General features: G+C 40.4%; 1 protein-coding gene across 2 annotated transcripts; it reads right to left on the bottom strand.

Moving 5' to 3' along the window:
* Positions 1-2,128: 2,128 nt before the first annotated feature.
* si:ch211-153b23.7 (uncharacterized) lies at positions 2,129-10,168 on the bottom strand. 2 transcript variants are annotated; one of them, XM_061726225.1, is made up of 7 exons: positions 9,958-10,168; positions 4,488-4,638; positions 3,918-4,061; positions 3,630-3,758; positions 3,264-3,509; positions 2,889-3,014; positions 2,129-2,649 (listed from the first exon to the last, which is right to left on the bottom strand). In XM_061726225.1, exons 1-7 carry the CDS (start codon positions 10,113-10,115, stop codon positions 2,422-2,424), a joined length of 1,182 nt encoding a protein of 393 aa, XP_061582209.1. In that variant the 5' UTR covers positions 10,116-10,168; the 3' UTR covers positions 2,129-2,421. The 2 variants fall into 2 exon arrangements, with proteins under 2 accessions (XP_061582209.1, XP_061582208.1); XM_061726224.1 differs by having other exon boundaries at positions 3,630-4,061.
* Between the last annotated feature and the right edge of the window lie 8,042 nt (positions 10,169-18,210).

Below are 18,210 nucleotides of genomic sequence, written 5' to 3'. Positions count from 1 at the left end.
TATATCCCTGTAAATTATGTAAAGGTAAAGAAAACTTATAGATGGGATGAGTGGGCAAAACGGAGCAGTGAACAAACTATTTCTTGGCTCTCCATCTGACAGCTGCTGTAAAATCCCTCACAGTGACTAAAAAAATGTCACGCTGCTCCCTGATGTCTCCCTGTATTTACTTTGCCAGTCTGCAGCTGTTGCATGATGTCATTTCTGTAAATGCATACATCAGTCAATAAATGAGTTACTGTAGACATAACTCAACTGGAACAACGTAAGAAAGAAAATATTCCCAGTGGAAAACCCCTGATGATCAGGTCACTGTTAGATGCCAGTGGTTTGGTTTACGATGATGAACCCTGACCAGGAAAGACGTGCAGAAAATCTAACAATGACACAGGACATATATATGCAGGTTTTCTTTGAAACAACTATTACTTCCTTATCTGTCTTTCTTTTTTTTGTCACTTTGTCTTTATTGGATTTTCAGGTTATTACAACTGCACATTTTTTACCAGATTACAAAAATTATGTGTATATTCACCGTGCAACAAACAAACAAATAAAAATAAAAAATAGAAAAACATGGACATAAACTTGTGGGTTAGCACATTAATAATATATCCAAAAAAAGAAAAGAGAGAAAAAAAGGAGGTCTGCATCCTTATGCTTTCTCTAGATAAAATGTCCACTTTTGCCATCTCTTCTCAAATAGCCCTTCCCTCAAACGTAGGATATGGGTCAGTCTTTCCATCGTCCATATTTCTTTCTTAATATTCAGCCACTGTTTTAGAGTAGGCGATTCAGGTTTATACCAGTTTCTAGTGATGGTTTTCCTAGTAGCTGTAAGGACAGTCTTAACCAACCAGCGATCCTCTGCCTGCACTACCGTTGCAATGTGACACAAGTATAAGACAGTACGTTAATGTTAATGGAATTTCATACCCAAGTACTTTTGTCAAAACTAAATGTACATCTTTCCAGAAAAATGTCACTTTTTCACTATTCCAAAAAATATGTGCATGATGTAGTAATCTCTGAATTGTATAAATCTAAACAAATCCCTGTTTTGAAGCCCGAACTTGTCTTTTTAAAGTTTGGAAACTCTGTAACTCCTTATTTTCAGTTACTGTACCTATTGCTGTAATACCTTTTGTTGTCCACTACTTAAATATGGTATCATTTTCTCCAGGCTTGAATTGAGTATCAAATGTTATCCATCTGAGTGCCTTCTGATCTTTCCTTAGTTTAAATTTCCTAACAAAATCAAACCAGAATTCTAGTGTTTCAGAGGTTATTGGGTCTATTTTATCTTTGATGAAAGGAGGAATCCCCTTTTTGCCCAATACTGATTGGATCCGATAACCTTCAAGATATGTCTCAATTTCCTTTCATCTTGCAAAATAATTATCATTACACAAACAGAACAGGGCTCGGAATTGGGCTGCATAAAAATACTCCTTTAAACTAGGAAGCACCATTCCTCCTTTATGCTTAGGTAGCTGTAGTGTTGTATATCTTATCCTAGGTCTCTTTCCATGCCAAATAAACCTAGAAATAAGTTTGTCCCAGGTTATAAACTGACTCTGTGCGACCTCTACTGGTAATGCTTGGAATAGGTACAACAACCTTGGTAAAAGGTTCATCTTGACTATGTCGATCCTATTGCCGAAATCCAAAGGGTAGGTGGACCATCTCTCAATATTTTTTCTAATGATTTGATTTACTGGACTATAATTTACCTCATATAATTTACTTTGATTTCTTACAATATTCACACCTAAATATTTTATTGACGTCATGTCCCATCTCAAGTCATATCTGTGTTTGATTTCTTCTGAAGGAATATAATTAAATGTCAGTAATTGTGTCTTGGCAATATTCAATTTATATCCTGCATAATAGCTAAAATCTTCTAAGACATCCAACAATATGGGAAGAGAAGCTTCGTGGTGGATTATGACGTCATCTGCAAATAGACTATTCAAATGATCATTGTGTCCTATTTTAATACCTCGTAGATTTTCATGTTGACGGATTCATGTCCTTATCTGTCTTTATGTCACTGCAAGCACAGTCTATAGGAAAGTTGGATGTGTAGCTAAATACTTAAGGAAACAAACACGACAGACACAGGTTAGTTTGTATGACTCACTATGAAAGTCAAACAAAACATAATTTTATTAAAAAAGGATATATCAATCTGAAAAATGTTACGCAGAGATGTAAGAAAAATAGATATATTAGATGTGTTAAATAAAGTATTAAAGTGATGATGAGTTGTCTGCACAACAGCTTTTCCCATGAGTCATTCTGACTTACTACAGATTTCTTACACATTCAGTGATTTTCAATTTAGCAGGCTTAATCTGCTATTTTATAAACTCCATTATCTGTTTGCTAGATCACGATTTTCTCTCCCTCCAAGCCTCAGGCCAAGTCTTTGTCCCTGTTCGGGTGCTTGGGGCAGAGTGGGTGGTGCTGCTTTCCTTTGTCTCCACTGTGGGTGCTCTTGTCGCCCCCTAGCGGCGCCTGCTCGTTATTGCAGCGGTGGATAAGCACCGGCTCCTTGCTTTGAGACGATTTCTGCAGCAACAGTCGCTGGAGCATCTGTTTGTCAGACCTCTCCCTTCTAAAGTCGTCCTCGTAAATCTTGAGCTGTGGAAGTATGAACAACAGACAGAAAAATGAGTGCAAATCAAAAAACTTCAGATAAAAAACTAAAACAAACGGAGCAGCTTGCAAACTCGAGGAATTGTACTTAAGGGAGGAAGTGGAGAAGTGACAACATTTGAGGATAGTTCTGTAATTTAAATCAGACCTCACATCCATTTTTTTGTGTGTGGTCTGAATCAGTTCCTTTGTGTGGACAAAATGTGCAGACAAATCAACGCTACCTGTTCTTGCAGTAAGGCCACCTGTTGGCGCGTCTCCTCTCTCTTCTTCCTCAGCCTTCGATTTTCCTGCAACGTGTGCTTGTGGTCGTTGTGTTCTGTCTGATATTCTGCTTCATACATCTCAGTCTGCAGAGACAAGACATCAAAATGGCAGCAAGGTGTTAAAGACACATCTTGTGATTTGATGTAACTCTTTTAAATTTCCGAGCAGCACAGGGCCACCACTAGGTGGTGCACTCCTCCCTCCTATTGAAGTCTGCTTCATCATTTACTAAATCTTTCCCCGGCAACAGTGGCCTGGCATAGGTTCTGCTGTCTTCATGTTAGATATGTAAAACCTTTTTTTTTCACGCTTTACTGAAGAGGGAGGCCCACCTGACATCTCAGTGCACCCAGCTGCTCTTTTAAGTCTTGAACTTCTTGCTGGGAGCTTCCCAGTGCTCCCAGTGGGGTGCTGCTTTGGCTTTTCCCCTGCCATCCTGCTTCTGGGTTGGGAGAAACTGGAGGAAAGGAGGAAGGGATGTTGTACCCAGAGACATGGCTGCATGATAGGTCGGGTCCTCTGGGGGGATTACCGGTGAGACGTGAGCCATGACTTCCAATCCCAGCACTAAAGCTGCCCTTTAGCGAAAACATAAGACCATTTAATGAGCAATAATATTCATGACACCAAGAAAGTATACTGACTGAAACTAAAATGACACAGGATCAGGTGCACAGACCCTTTGGCAAGAGTAATACCTGTTTGGCGGCTGTGCAGTCTCTCTCTGACTGGTGCATTTTGTTCTCCAGTAACCTGATATATTGTTGCAGCTCCTGGTTCTTCTTCAGCTCTGTCATCAGTGCCTGCTCATAATACTCCTTTGCACTCTGCAATTTGAAATGCAGCACATTTAAACCACAAATTCTGCTATTTAGAACAGCTGCTGTAGGAATTCCCCCATGTGCTTTATCTCGTCCCACATCTAGAGTACACTGTAGGTCAATGCACTGCGCTTGTGGTGGTGTGGGTGCTTTTGTTGTGTTTACTTGTTGATGCTCAGCTCTGAGGAGCAGTCGGTTGTTCAGCTGTTTGATGGCACTGTTCTCCAGCTCCAGAGACTCCAGTCTGTGCTGCAGACCCAGCGTGGCGCTGCGGTACACCTGGTCCCAGTCGTCATTCAGCTTCATCAGCTGTGACACATCACCACCACCATCATTATAATCATCATCATCAGATAATAGCCATCACTGCCAAGGCCTGTACAGCAGCAATCAATAGTATCATTCATTTCACCATTACTGCCATCATTCTCAGTCTGTCCCCACAACAACATTAAAACCTGACCCGAGGCGCTTCATATTACACTCTGTACTTTTCTAGGTCTCTAAATGCATTTCACTTGGAGTTATTAAGCGACTTTTTATTAAAATCACTTGTCAAAGGTTGCATAAGTGTGAAAAATGTAACTTATATTTCATTTTTCACAGCTTTGCAGTACTTTTCACAGAACACCCACGTCCTTCCTCAGGTTTTCAGAAAGAACTAAATGTAATCGCCAGCAACGGTAATAAAATGTGAACCTTAGGAGAATATCTTCTGGTTTAAAAGTTGTTTACCTCTTTGTTGACTCTGCGGAGCTCAGTGTTCCTGTTGAGCAGCAGCAGTTTTTCCTGGTCAGTGGAGGTGACTGTCAAACTCTCAGTGATCAGAGTGATCTGCTCGTCGTTGGACAGCAGTCTGTCACCCATGGGGCTCATGTCTCCTGTCCTGAACACACACCAGCACGCAGAGTGAGGAAGCTGGGCGCCATAAATAAAGTCATGATGAAGAACATTTGAACAGTATTTCTATTATTAAGCAAACACATGCATGCACAAATGAAAGTCAGGGTACTTTTGAACACCCACTCGCATAGAGTGCACTTACAGAGAATCGAATAACAGCTATTATGCACACCCACGCACACGCACACACACATCCACAGCCACAGCCACATTATGCATCAAGACACTCAGACATACACATGCATGCATACTGGAATGTATTTCTGCTCCCCTGGCCAATTAAAGTCTCAGTTTACAGTCAGTAGCCTGTGGAAACAGTGTGGGTGATGATCCTTGGAAAGTGTTGATTGTTGAGGAAAGAAAAAAAACTATTTGTACAGATTAATTAGTAAAACTAGCTTCCACTTCCACCAGTTTGCTTGTGAGGCCTGGTTTTAAAAGTAAAAGCTGACAAGGAAGCAGTGGGGAGACACCCTGAGGGGATCTGCTCACACAGCTCTGCATGAAGCCCTGGGCTTCTACACACACACACACACACACACACACACACACACACACACACACACACACACACACACACACACACACACACACACACACACACACACACACACACACACACACACACACACACACACACACACACACACACACACTCTGTCGGACCACTGTAACCTCACTGAGCTTACTACTACAAAAAGTTACAATATACAATCACCTCTCATCCCTCTTAAGGCTAAACTCCTCCACAAATACATGCTTTTATCCACTTAGGTACACTGTCCTGCTATTCTGAAAACCTGTTACACAATTTCAGAGAGAAACACCGTCAGGGGATGGAAATGCATACAGGAACATGAAAGCAGGTATATTTAGCAACAAAATATGTCATAAGGAGCATATTTGAGTGAGTTACATGATTTATTGCTTACTAAACATCCCTAATATACACTTTATTAGGTACGCGCAGTATACATAATAGAGTAGTGAGTGTATGTATGTATGTGTATGCAGGCAAATATGAGAATTTATTGTATATAATTCTAATTATATACAATTACAGGGATATAGCACAGTGGCATAGTGTTTAGCACCTTTGCCTCTTTCCAAGTGAATGTTGTTTGTTCTCCCCTAAGCTTGTGTGGGTTTTTTCTGGTTATTCAAGTTTCCTCTCACAGAGCCAAAACATATATGTCAGGTTACCTGGTGATTCCAAATTACTTGTGTGAGTGTGTGTTTTTTTTCTGTGTATGTGGCCTTGTGTTGGACTGGAGAGCTGTCCCGGGTCTACTGGGACAGGCTCCAGCAGACCCCTCAGCCCTGAACTGAAATAAAGGGGTACAGATGACAGATTGATAGCATAAAGCTAAAGTTAAAACTGTTGCAGCATGCTGTCTTATCAACTATCTATCAAATCTATTAAAGCAACACAAAATACACTTTTTTGATTATTAGCTCAGAGGCTCCTCTCACAGGCATGGAGAGTAAGTCACTTTTACGACGCTGTCTGAGACGTATTCTTCCTCAGTCTCTTGCTCGGCACCCTCTCATTTCTCTTCCTTGCTTATTCTTTTTTTTTAAATATATTTGTATCCCAATTTTTTTCCCCATTTTATCACCCAGTGCTCCTCCTTACTTGAGGAGTGAGCAGGCCGCATCTTTTCACCAGACAGGGTGGGGCTTCTCTGGCCGGACGTAGCGCGTGGAAGGATCACGTTATTCCGGCCAGATCCTCCCCACCCCATCTGGCGCCCCGGTTGGCCAGAGGGGGCATGTAAAGCCTAGGACTGCTGCATGTTTTTGTGAGGGTAGCTCACATTAGCTACCCAAGGGAACACGGGGAGAACATGCAAACTCCATAGAGAAAGGCCCTTTGTAACCCCACCCAGGGTGTGGGTGCTGAGGACATGACGAAGTAAACTCAGCACCCACAGCGTCCCCGGCAAGAATTAAAGAAGAATTGAAAATATGTCAATACTTTCTTGAGTTTTCCTTGACATCTGCCATGATGTTCATGATATAACCAATGTTGACCATCATCGTTGATGTGTGACTTATTAGAAGTGTAAGGAGGCTTTTTTACTTTTAGGGATAGGAGACCATAAGAGCTGGACAAGTTTGCCCGAAAATAATTAATATTTAAAGTGAAATATTAATAAATATTTTAGCATAAAATAAACCCATTGATGTCACTATGACGCTTTTTTGCTCTCTTTTATTTTTTGTAAAATTTTTGTGGCCCTATTGGCCTTTATTTTGAAAGTGGCTAAACAGGAAACTTGGGTAGAGAGAGGGGGGAAGACACCAGAACCACAGAATCGAACCTGGGCCGCCTGCAGCAACAGCCAACGATCTCACTTCTGCACTGAGGCTCACGAGGAACCAATATTCGTTGCATATCTTAAACTGACTGATAAAAGCTGGCTGCTAAAATAGGGTAAATCTGCTCCGAGCAGAAATAAACATGTTGACAGCCTAGCTCAAAAAACGTTTTGGTCTCAATCGTTCGATTTTACATGCATAACAACTTTGAGGAGGGTGAATTTTTTAATACGCCAGGAGAGTTTACATCAAGCAATACATCTATTTCTAATATGTCAGACACTGGCTAGCTGTTACCCCTTCATCATCCATAATCATCATGCTACCTTCACAAAGTAGCCACCTAATTGCACGAATCCAGCACCGGCTAAACGCGACGGTCATTTTTGATTTTACTGTCGAGTTGACGTGTTAAACGGTGTAAATGTCTGACGGCAGCTCTGCAGATATTTCGGCAGCGTTCGGTTAAATGAGCCAGGAGCAAAGCTAACTTTGATTGTGTTCCTGTCAGCTTGCCGAGCAACATGGCGGCACCCCATACGAAGAAAAGCGGGGTTCAGAAACCAATGGGTCACATGATCGAATACTTTGTCCGTTGTTACCTACATATGGCAGCAGGAGGGCAATAGCCTCTGTTCATGGTGCGCCCGCTCAACACGCTGAGCTGTCCGGGGCGCGTATTGCTTTTTATACATGCAGAATTGTGCCAAAAAAAAACATTAGTAACAATAACCTGCTACATATATCATTTCTGAATATCATTTCATGGATTGTCATCGTAGATAGACATAATTTTCAGATGTTAACTGGAGGAGGTACTGTCTGATCATAGTAGCTGGTTAACTAATTACTCAGGTTTTCATGTCTAAGCTAATGAGCGTTTGGCTTTAAAACAGCACAAAATACCGTTAACCATGTTAAAATGTCTATCTCTCGCACTCTCCTGTTCCTATTATCAATAAAAGCTAACCAAATAAACTTTGGACCCCCATCCCAGTAGTCTCTTGCGACAACTGAATATTATTTAATGAAACTATGTCTTACTTCAGCAAGATGAAACTAGCTCACAGAGCTACAGTTGACATGATGGAAGAGACAATTAAGAGACGAAAGAAAGTAAGTCACACAGTGTTGTAAAAGTGACTTAACCTCCAGGCCTACAGGGGGACCCATTGAGCAAAAAACTGCAAAAGGTCCTGTGCGCTGCTTTAAATGTAATACTTATTTGTGTCGATGCATGAATGTTGTGATGTGTTTCTCATTCTACAGATCTTTTTCTAAAATGGAGAAAATGTTCAAGCTCCAGCTGGATTCATCCACATAATTCCACAACGGTCCTGCGGTGTTGGCTTTATTTGAATTTAGGATCTGTGAGTACTGGCAGATCAGAGGAACAGGAAAACAGCAATAGATGGATATAGTTTTATAGTTTTCTGATTAACTAGACACGCAGAAACAATTATTTTACCGTCCCCCCTCTTTTTTAAAAGCCAAGCATAGTATTTCCTCATGTACCTGTGAACTTTCCTTTTTTTCCCCCATATTTAGATCACGTCATCTCTAGCAAAGTTTTGCTTTCCAGTTTCAAACTTAAGTTCGAGAAGTATCATATCTATTTTTCTCCTTGTAGCCTTTGGCACACATCCTAAAAAGCTGAAGTATAATTTCCTTTAAGCTCACGATGACGATGGTATTTTCTTTACTTCTGAAGAGGCTGGTATTTTTCAGAGAGTGTAATACTTTTTCAACGCATCTCCTTTGCAGTTTCTGTGAAATCTATTTGACTTTCTAACACAATCAAAAACAATTTTACATTGGGGATGTTTAGTAAAAGTTCAACGTTCTCTGAAGAAGCACCCTGACTCATAACTCCCCTGCATTCAACGATACGAGAAAGGGCTTCAGTGACAGCGATCTGATGCCAGTAATGGGTGAATCATCCATAATTGACTAGATTACAGATTGGGAAATGTAGGATGAAGACGTATAGCAAATTGAAAAAGGAACAAAACTAAATGAAATAGGATCTAATTTCATGTGGGAAAAAAAAGAAGAAGCTAAGCCACCTGTGTCCAATACCAATTCCTGGCTATTCAGTTCTGTGTATCCACTTGTTCTGCTGGGACCACCCTTTGCAGAACTCCATGATCCAGAGATGTTTCTTTTTTAGCATTTTCGATTTTCTGACAGCCAATATACACTGTTTGAACCAGTTTTGCAAAACTTTAAAATCTATTGAAAAAAAACAAAAAAAAAAGTCACAGCTTTTTTCAGCTATGCAGTAAATTCACTGTCTTGGCATATATTAGGGAGAGAGATGCTATCTTTTCCTCTGGTAGCAACCCTGACATCTGTCACTCTGGACATGTTTATATGTGTAACAATCTAACCGACACACCTGAATACCCTTACGATGACACCACTGAAGTTTCACTCCCTCAGAATAGTTATTTTAAGACAGACTAATAGTTTGAGTCAGTATTGTGGACACAGCCTCCACCAAGTGTTCACATGATGTCCGTTAACATAAAATAAAAATTTTATTTTGGGTTGAAAATTGGACATTATGTGATAGATGTTTTTTTATTAGCACTTTTTACAGTATAATGAATCCATCTTGTGAGTTCTATGAGTTCATGCCATCATGTTTATGACCTCAGGGGAAACTCCACAGTTCCTCTCTCCCCTCACCTTATCAGAAATATCTGTGAGCATCTCTACCCGTACAAAGCAGTTTCTTAAATAATGTTTTAGAAAAGTGTACTTTAAAATGATTTTGTTTTCTATCAGAGATTTTTTTCATTATCCACAAACCATATATGGGAAAGCTAAAATAAAAAGTATTGTGTACGGTTTAATGTTCTAGTGGGCAGACCGTCAGAGAACACACTTACCTGTGTGCTTACCTGTGTTCCTGTTTTGGTTCAGAAATAGCTCAGTCGCAAAAACATAACAGTAGTATTTTATTTTTTTTACAAACCATGATTCTTCAGTGGACTTGTATTCCTGCTGGGTCTGAGGAAGGTCGCTGGCACTTTCAGGTGATGGTTCTTTCTGTGGTCCTGTTGCTGCTGATGAGGATGATAACACTGAAGAAGATGACAAAGACAGCAGGTCTCCATCCATGACTGAGGACATGTTCAAAACTTCATAAAGTCGTCAACAAAGTCGCTCTTCACACAAATCTCCGCTCGGCATGTAGTGGAAAGCATAAATAGTGTCGGTATTGATATGAAGCAAAAGAGGAAGCAGCTAAGACCACGAGTCACATGACGTAAAGAAAAGGAAGTGACACGGACAAACGGTTTCTGCATTATGTACAGGGGAGCTTGTCCCAGTCTGGTTTCATATTTAAATGGCACACCACGCACAATGTGATCTCACATTGGTCGCCATATTTAATCAGTGGAGTTTTTTTAAGCTTTATTTTTACATAATTGGGGGAGAGTGCAGGGAAGTCCACAAAGGGCAGGATTGGTGTGTGAGGGAGGGGGTGTTGTGTGTGTTTCTGCTTGTATCTGTGAGCTTTAGGCCGCTTGTTTACTGAGCTGTTGTCTTTTCAAATGAGCAATTCAGGAAAACATTAATAGAGAGGTGAATATATATACATAATTGTTGCATGACACTATATTGCACGATATGTAAAAGATAATAATAATGTTAATACAAACATTTATTCATGTCACTTAATGATAGGGTCAGGGTGATGGCGTGCACCAGTGGGCTCATTACCGTGAGTGAGGAAAGTGAGCTGCAGCAGGTTAATTAGTAAATCACCGGTTCATCCAAAGGACAACTAAATAAATTAAAGGATTTTTGTTAATTACGTTTCTTTTCGCTGAGCTAAGCTGTGTTTTATTAACCCCAACAAAATTAAATTGCCTGTTGTTGTTTGAGGCAAACTCTTCTCCACAATGTCCATGAGATCCACGGCGACTTGTGGGGACAAATATTAAAAAAGCTCAGAGCCACACCAGGGGTAAAGATTCAGTAGCCGTAGTGCAGAACCTAAAACTGATGTGTCCCTAAAACTCATGGTTCCTACTCTGAACTGATGGAAACAGACCTGTTTGCAAAAGTTCAAAGAATCCCAGCGATAAAACAGCAAGAGCTAATTTACTTGAAGCTCCTGATCATATTTTACGTTAAGTGGTAGAGGAAAGAAATAGACCTGTCAGCATAATCCCCCTTTTCGCTGAGAACCACTTTTTGTTCAGTATGATTAAAACAGAAAGATATTTAAAGACACAAAACCTGCATTGCTCAAAAGAGGATAAATGTAGGATCTAAATATAATTGAATCCCAGCTAAATTGTTTCTCTAACTATTAAATACCAAGGTCTTTCCCATTTTAGGGGTCGTCCCAAGTGATCATTGTCTTCCACATATTTATTTGGCACAGCTCGTACTACGAGCGATGCCCGTACTTGCCCAACCACCCCTTTTATCTGGGCTTTGGACGAATTGACAGGATGACAAAACCGGCCAGTGGCTGGGTTTAGGGCCATGTGGTGTTCTATAAGTATTGGTTCCTGCCAGTATATTTGCATATTCTATGTAAGTGGAGAATATATTCAAAGGTAAATTGATTATCAAACATTTCCATCCTTTGATCAAATTTACTTTAAGACCTGGTGTGTAGTATGTGGTGACATCTAGTGATATGAACAGCAAACAGTCCTTGTGAACCTGATAGATAGTGTTTGTTCAGCACTACTAATTATGTTCATGTTATGCTACAGTGATGAAATTATAGTTATGAATGTTACGTTGGATATATGTTACTAAATAACCCTAAATGTTAAGTGTTGAAAGTCCTGTGTTACACTTCAAAGTTTTCCATTTGTTTGCCATTACATTTACAGCTTATGTAACCTTGCAAATGACCTCACATGTCATTAAACACACAGAGGGATGTACACCAGATACCCAACACTGGTTCTCAGTAACATAAAATGGCAACATGCAGTATTTTTATGGCAACTGGAGAGTATAAAAAGAAAAATTTCAATTGTACTATTTATCTTAAACTGATATGCCAACAGGGGAAGATCACGGTCGGCTTTTAGACTGGGGAAAAAAGTAAAATAAATAATGACCCAAGTTTTAAATGCAATGCTGCCCAGTGTGGCTCTGACTCGCTCCAGCGATTCCATTCACATTTCGGTGCCATCTATCACAAGGTCCAGTCAGGGAATTGCTGGGCCAAGCACAAGCTGGGAGGGAGTAGCAATGCAGTGCCTTTATTGACCCAAGCCTCTGTCAAAGCCAAGGACAAATGGGCTGCTACTCCATGGGGGGATTGATTTTTGGGCCTAACAAGAGATCGTGGAGAGGAATCGAGAGTTTCCCATGGAGTGAAGATGGCTGAGTGGAGGATAGGTGTCCTGCCTCATGGCAGCTTCTGTATGTCTCTAAATGGGATTCTCCAGTTCAGACACGGGAAAAGATAACGTTTTAATCACAGACAAGAGAAAATAAGTGTGCCTGCAGATAATGGCAATTTCTTCACCTGTTTAGTCTCCAGCTGCATCGTCTTGACTGAGTCAACTTGGTGCAATTAATACATTTTCCTACTGTGAGATTTAAAACAGCAAGTGTTTACCACCCCATGTCTTAACAAAAAATATTAAACTAACTTCACTGTTAATTTATACAGAAACACACATTTTGATTCACAAACAATAGTAGTGACACACATGACAGCAAACTTGCCAACCTGTATTTAAAGAGGACCTATTATGGCATCTAATACCTATTTTAAACAGGCCTTGAATGTCTTAAAAACAAGCTTCTGATTGTTTTTCCTAAATAAATTAGAAATTCAGCCTCTGAGCCATGTCTTTATCTTCCCATTCTCTAACCTCATTATCTATGCGGGATTCTGAGTGGGCGGGGCTATGATAATGAGGCACTGTGCTGATTGGCTGCCTGAATGACGCGATACAACGCTACGAAAAAATGGCGGAAGCTCCGGCCGGCGGAGTTAGTTGTGGGCGTGGTTTCACGTATCGGAGGCCAAACTATGTAAATCGCATTTTCGTTACGTAATGAAAGGGAGCAGAATCTGAACGGCTCGTAGAAGCCACATCACACTGGATAGGTCATCCGGGCGGCTGTACAGACACTGCAGAATTTGCTTTCCTTCTTCTCTGAGTTGGCAGGCTTAGGGGAGACCACTTTATATATGTTAAAGCAAGAGAAAACGTGTTTCTCATAATAGGTCCCCTTTAAGTTCCTGGAGAACTATGAATGTTTGGTGTACGGTATGTGTTACTGGTGATTTAGGACCAGCAAAACAAACACTGCAGACTAGCAAGCAACTGAACATTTATCTTTTCGGTCTTAAGCTATTTCTTTTGCAGGGCACATGGTGACATTAATCATATTCTGAACACTCAAAACAACAAATACTGATTTTCACGCATGGCATGAGATAAAAAAAAGCAAAGAGAGAGGTTAATCCATAAATCCTGCTTGTCCTTTAAAGAAGGAGAGGGTGTTAGCATGCAGACTGAAACAGTGCGAGGTTAAAAGCTGTACACAATATCAAAGGCTCATTAATCAAACACCAGATCATATTGGTGGCTTTCTGCTGTTGGAAATTCTAACTTGAAAAGAAAAAGCTTTACATGTGAGAGATGCAGTTCTTTAGGGCCAAAAAGCCCAGAAGAACAGCATCTTCAGCTTTGAAAAAGTGGAAATAACAAGGATATTTCATGTTGTGAAAACATTTATTCTATACTATATACATTTTTCTATGAAAGGCAAAAACAAACAGAACAATTGCAGATGACTTAGATGTACTCACAACACTTAAATGTACAACCCCAGAACACAATCAACACCGACCTATATAGATTTACGGAATACACAGAAATAAAGGATGTGCTGAAGCCACCCACGAAAGAAATAAGATGTTGCTCTTTGAGACAAAGCTTGAACAGGCCGGCTGAACTTGTGATGCCGTACAGGACGCACAAATGGATTACCGGCTGAATGTAACCGCGCATTCACATCGAAAACGTCACGGGACGTGTTGAGAGCGTCAATTTGAAGTTGAGAGAATCTCAACTTTATGCAAATGAGCAGCGTCAAGTCCGAGGCAGCGTCCAATCACAGACCGGCATTCCCAAAGCACATTGTACTTTTGTGTACACACAAACTTACACTCATTCACATGCATACATGAGCATAGCTGTCCACTAACAAACTTATTTTATCAGGAATTTATCTATTTCATCTAGCAAACTGACATTTTTGCTGATTTGACCGCCGTTTTTACCGGAAATCTGCTCATGTGAAAAACGTGAGCTAATAAGATGGTTGAGGAGCTGTATGGTCTGAACAATTTTATTTTGCTACATCGATCCAACGTAACATCATTAAAACAGTGTGTATTAATTACAAAACACAGTTTAAAGGATATGACCAAATTCACTACTACCCGGTGTGTCAGCGGTGCTCACCGCAGCGTTGACCAGGACCAATGGCTCGCCGATGGTTGGTGTCCATCCTGTTCACCAACCTTGTTAAGGAGAGCATCAAATTCACTCTTTTTTACACGGAAATAATGCAGAAAGCAAGCATTGAAATTCCCTGCAGAGTTGCCGGGTTCACAGCACTTTTCTGCACCCAGACGGCATCGGGCCCTGCGCTTACTCAGCTAATGCACTGCTGAAATATAAAGAAGGCTTCCCAAAGTGCGACCCATGGTGAAAGGGGAAACCGAAGATGTGCACGCTATATATATATATATATATATATAGATATACTGTATGTATATACACTATTTTTCCTCCAGTTCTGCAGCGCAGCTTGAAAGCCCCGCCTACTGGAAACGTCTGCAGGCGTCGGCAAGTGGCGCGATGCAAGCGTTCTGAGTCTAACACTGCTAAATGATTTGAAATATGCTTTTGTGGAGGATTTTCTCCCTCTTCTGACTGCAGCTCAAAGGCCGTGCATTGCAAGCAGAGGCCTCAGAGTTCGGCAATGTTTTATGCGACACTTGCTATTAATTTGGCCGGTTAATCACAAATGCTCACTATTCTCCATTAACTAATCTTTTAATGCTCCCATTAAGAATTAATGTCACCCTACTTTCCTCTTCGATATGGGTGAGCTCATTAGAGAGGATCTCTGAACATGGCTCTTCTCTGCCCGGCCATGACACAATGCCTCGAAGGGCTCGTCTACCGCCTGGATTATACTGTTACAGGGAGTAAATCTAATCTGGGTGTTTTAGTCGGGCCCATCATTAGCTCCTTCTGCAATCTAGATCTGCTTTGGTTTTTCTTTAAGTGTGCATTACACTCATTTTACATTCATTTCCTTCCTCTTTTACTCTTTCCTTCCCTTCTTTCACCCTATCTGTGTCCTTCAGCTATATTCCTCGAATAAAACAGAAGAATGAGTGCCAAACACTTTGCATATCTGGCCCGGACCTCCACTTGGTAGCTATGACCTCTTATTTTTCACAGCAGAAATGATGGCAGGTGACAAAGAAATACAGCAGTGCAGTGATGTTTGGCTTCTTATACTGTGAATCAAAATCACTGCGTGATGTGGAATTACGGCGAAACCCTGTCTGGATCTTTTCCAATTAATTAGAAGTGGTGCTGAGCTGAAGTAGCTCTGTCTATGATGCACAGGGAGAGGACGGGGGGCCTTTTCCTGTGTGCATAATCAGTCAAGCGTGTGCATGTGTATGTAAAAAAAATAAAAAATTGTAAAAGAGACTGTGTAGGCGTAAGGGCTGCAGGAGTTTGCAATATCACAGAAGGCTGCATTCAAAAGATTTCATTTTTTTTACATCTTCCTGCAGCCTAATCTCTGCACAGGCTTAGAGCTGTAGAGCTGAATAGAAGGAGAGGGGAAGGGGCTGCAAGGAACATGCAGGGCATCAGATTCCCCTGGAAGAATGTCAGGGGAGAGAATCAAACAAAAATAGACATTTAACAGCAAAGACGTTTTGCACCACTGGGTATATTTTGCCCATTTCACTCTACAGCAACTACGGCTATAGACTACCAATTGCAAATAATTGTCAAAAAAACTCTAAACCTTTAGTATGCACAACATCTTTGAAGTCTGTCCAACCTCTATAATTCTCTATATCTGCCATGTCCTGTTCAAGAGAGGTCAATCAAGTCTACATGGAGATAAATGAGACAAGCAACCAAACACACTCACTTAATACATTCACTTTTGAATCACCAAACAACTAAATGTGTACAGAAAAGTCCAGAACAAGACTCAAACCATGAAACTTCTTGTACAGAGGTCATAGTAATAGTAACATGTAAATGTCTAAGATCGTGTTAGTAAGATTGATGTGTCAGGTTGTTCTCCGGTTCCTTCTATCTTAAATAGAAGCAAAATAACAAGAACAGAAACTTTTTGCACGCTATATTTGTATTTGTTCTAACTTGTTGTTTAACTTGTCTTTCTTTTATATTTTTAGCCGGGGGACTGCCAATGGAAACTAGCTCTGTAGCTAAAATTGGGTGCATTTGCATTTTTAATTCTAAATGTATATGAATGTACACTGTCCCTTCCCAAATAAACTGAATTGAATTGAATAGTGATAGTTTCCCATTCACGCATCATGCTGCCCCAAGCACTGATCCTCACGAGCAGACCTCAAACTTTCCATCACAATAAACTCTGCTGCTGCCTCTGCAGGGAAAATCTCTCCAGCAGCTCTGTGACATGTCGTATTTCCTGGACAGCCCTTTATTGCATTACAATCGCTCCGCTGTATGAATAAACACACAGAGCGGCGCATACTTGCTGAGACAACAGAAATTCCCATTTTAGTCACTTCGGAACAGTGTGTGGTAATAATGAGGCTCGGTAAAGTAAATAGGAGTTTCATGACCTGTGAAATATGTGTTTGTATGCTGCGTGTATGAGTGTGATGGTTTATGAATGAGAAGCAAGGCAAGAATGTGTGCTGAAGGAGAAGGTTGGCATTGAGTGTGTTCGCTCTGAATCTTCTTGAAACAATCAATGGGGTCAAGTAACATGCAGCCCAATTGAAAGCAAACACTATCAAATCCATCAGTAAACACTGTGTGTTTCTCCAGTGTGTGTGTGTGTGTGTATATATATATATATATATATATATATATATATATATATATATATAGAGAGAGAGAGAGTTTAACTTTGTTGATGGACGGCACATCTAAGCAGGTGGGATGTGAAAGGTAAAGAAAGGATCACAATACGCAGCTGAGATGTCTAAATATGACATATGTATTTAATTTAATTTATTTGGTTAAACAGCGTGACAATAGGTTTGCACTTATCTCACTTTCTATAAGATGGAGCCTTTCGAATTTAATTGAAACCCCGCAAATAGAGAAAAAAGGGGCTCTAGATCACTATACAATATGACAATCATGACATAGTCTAGAGTGCAGGGATGTATGAGTGACAGTATCGGGACACACTCATCCGAGTAACACTTCGATTAACTTATATGAAGTTGAGACACCTATCAATCAGAATCCAAGATACTAGAAAAACATCCTGACATTTAAACTGGATTTATACAGGTTTTAATTTACGTCAGTACTTGAAGTCACAGCGTCACTGCTACACATGACAAATGGACGACATGTGACCATTCTGTATTGAACTTCATTATACTCTCTATAATTTTGGTTTAGAGTTTCCATTTTCTTTGTGAAATGGTGACACAATTGGAAAGGTTTCTTTATTTAAAACTAAAAGATGAACCAAGACACAGTGATGGAGAGCTGTGACTGCTGCAGACACCGTAGCCACAAGGGTAGATAAAATCCTCTCTGGGCCTTTGACACTTGGTATTTATTTTGATTTAATTTGCAAAACAGTTGGATTTTTAGGAGATTAGCAGGATTGCATTCACAAAAAAAATCACTCTTGAGTGGCTCCAAGGTATCGGTTTGCGCCAGTGTTGCGACATTCAGTCTGCTTCCATTCCGTTACACTTATTTCATCCGAGTAGTTGATTCTTGCCTTTCACTTCTAGTGACAGAGGCTTCGTCCAGTCACCTAAGTATTTTTTGCTCTTTTGTACATAGTTTTACATGTATGAAGAACGTCTTGGAGGTCTGTGTGAAACCAGCAATCTAACATGTTGGTAACACAGGTATTTGAGGGTAGTGAGACCAGAAAAAGTGAAGCATGAGATGAACCACCTTGAATTAGCAGTTCTGAAGGAAATTCATTCAGAGAGCAAGAT

Source organism: Cololabis saira, chromosome 7 (assembly GCF_033807715.1).
Source record: "Cololabis saira isolate AMF1-May2022 chromosome 7, fColSai1.1, whole genome shotgun sequence".
Classification (NCBI taxonomy): Eukaryota; Metazoa; Chordata; class Actinopteri; order Beloniformes; family Belonidae; genus Cololabis; species Cololabis saira.
Note: the sequence above shows the minus strand (reverse complement) of the source record. Positions and strands in the feature narration are given on the sequence as shown.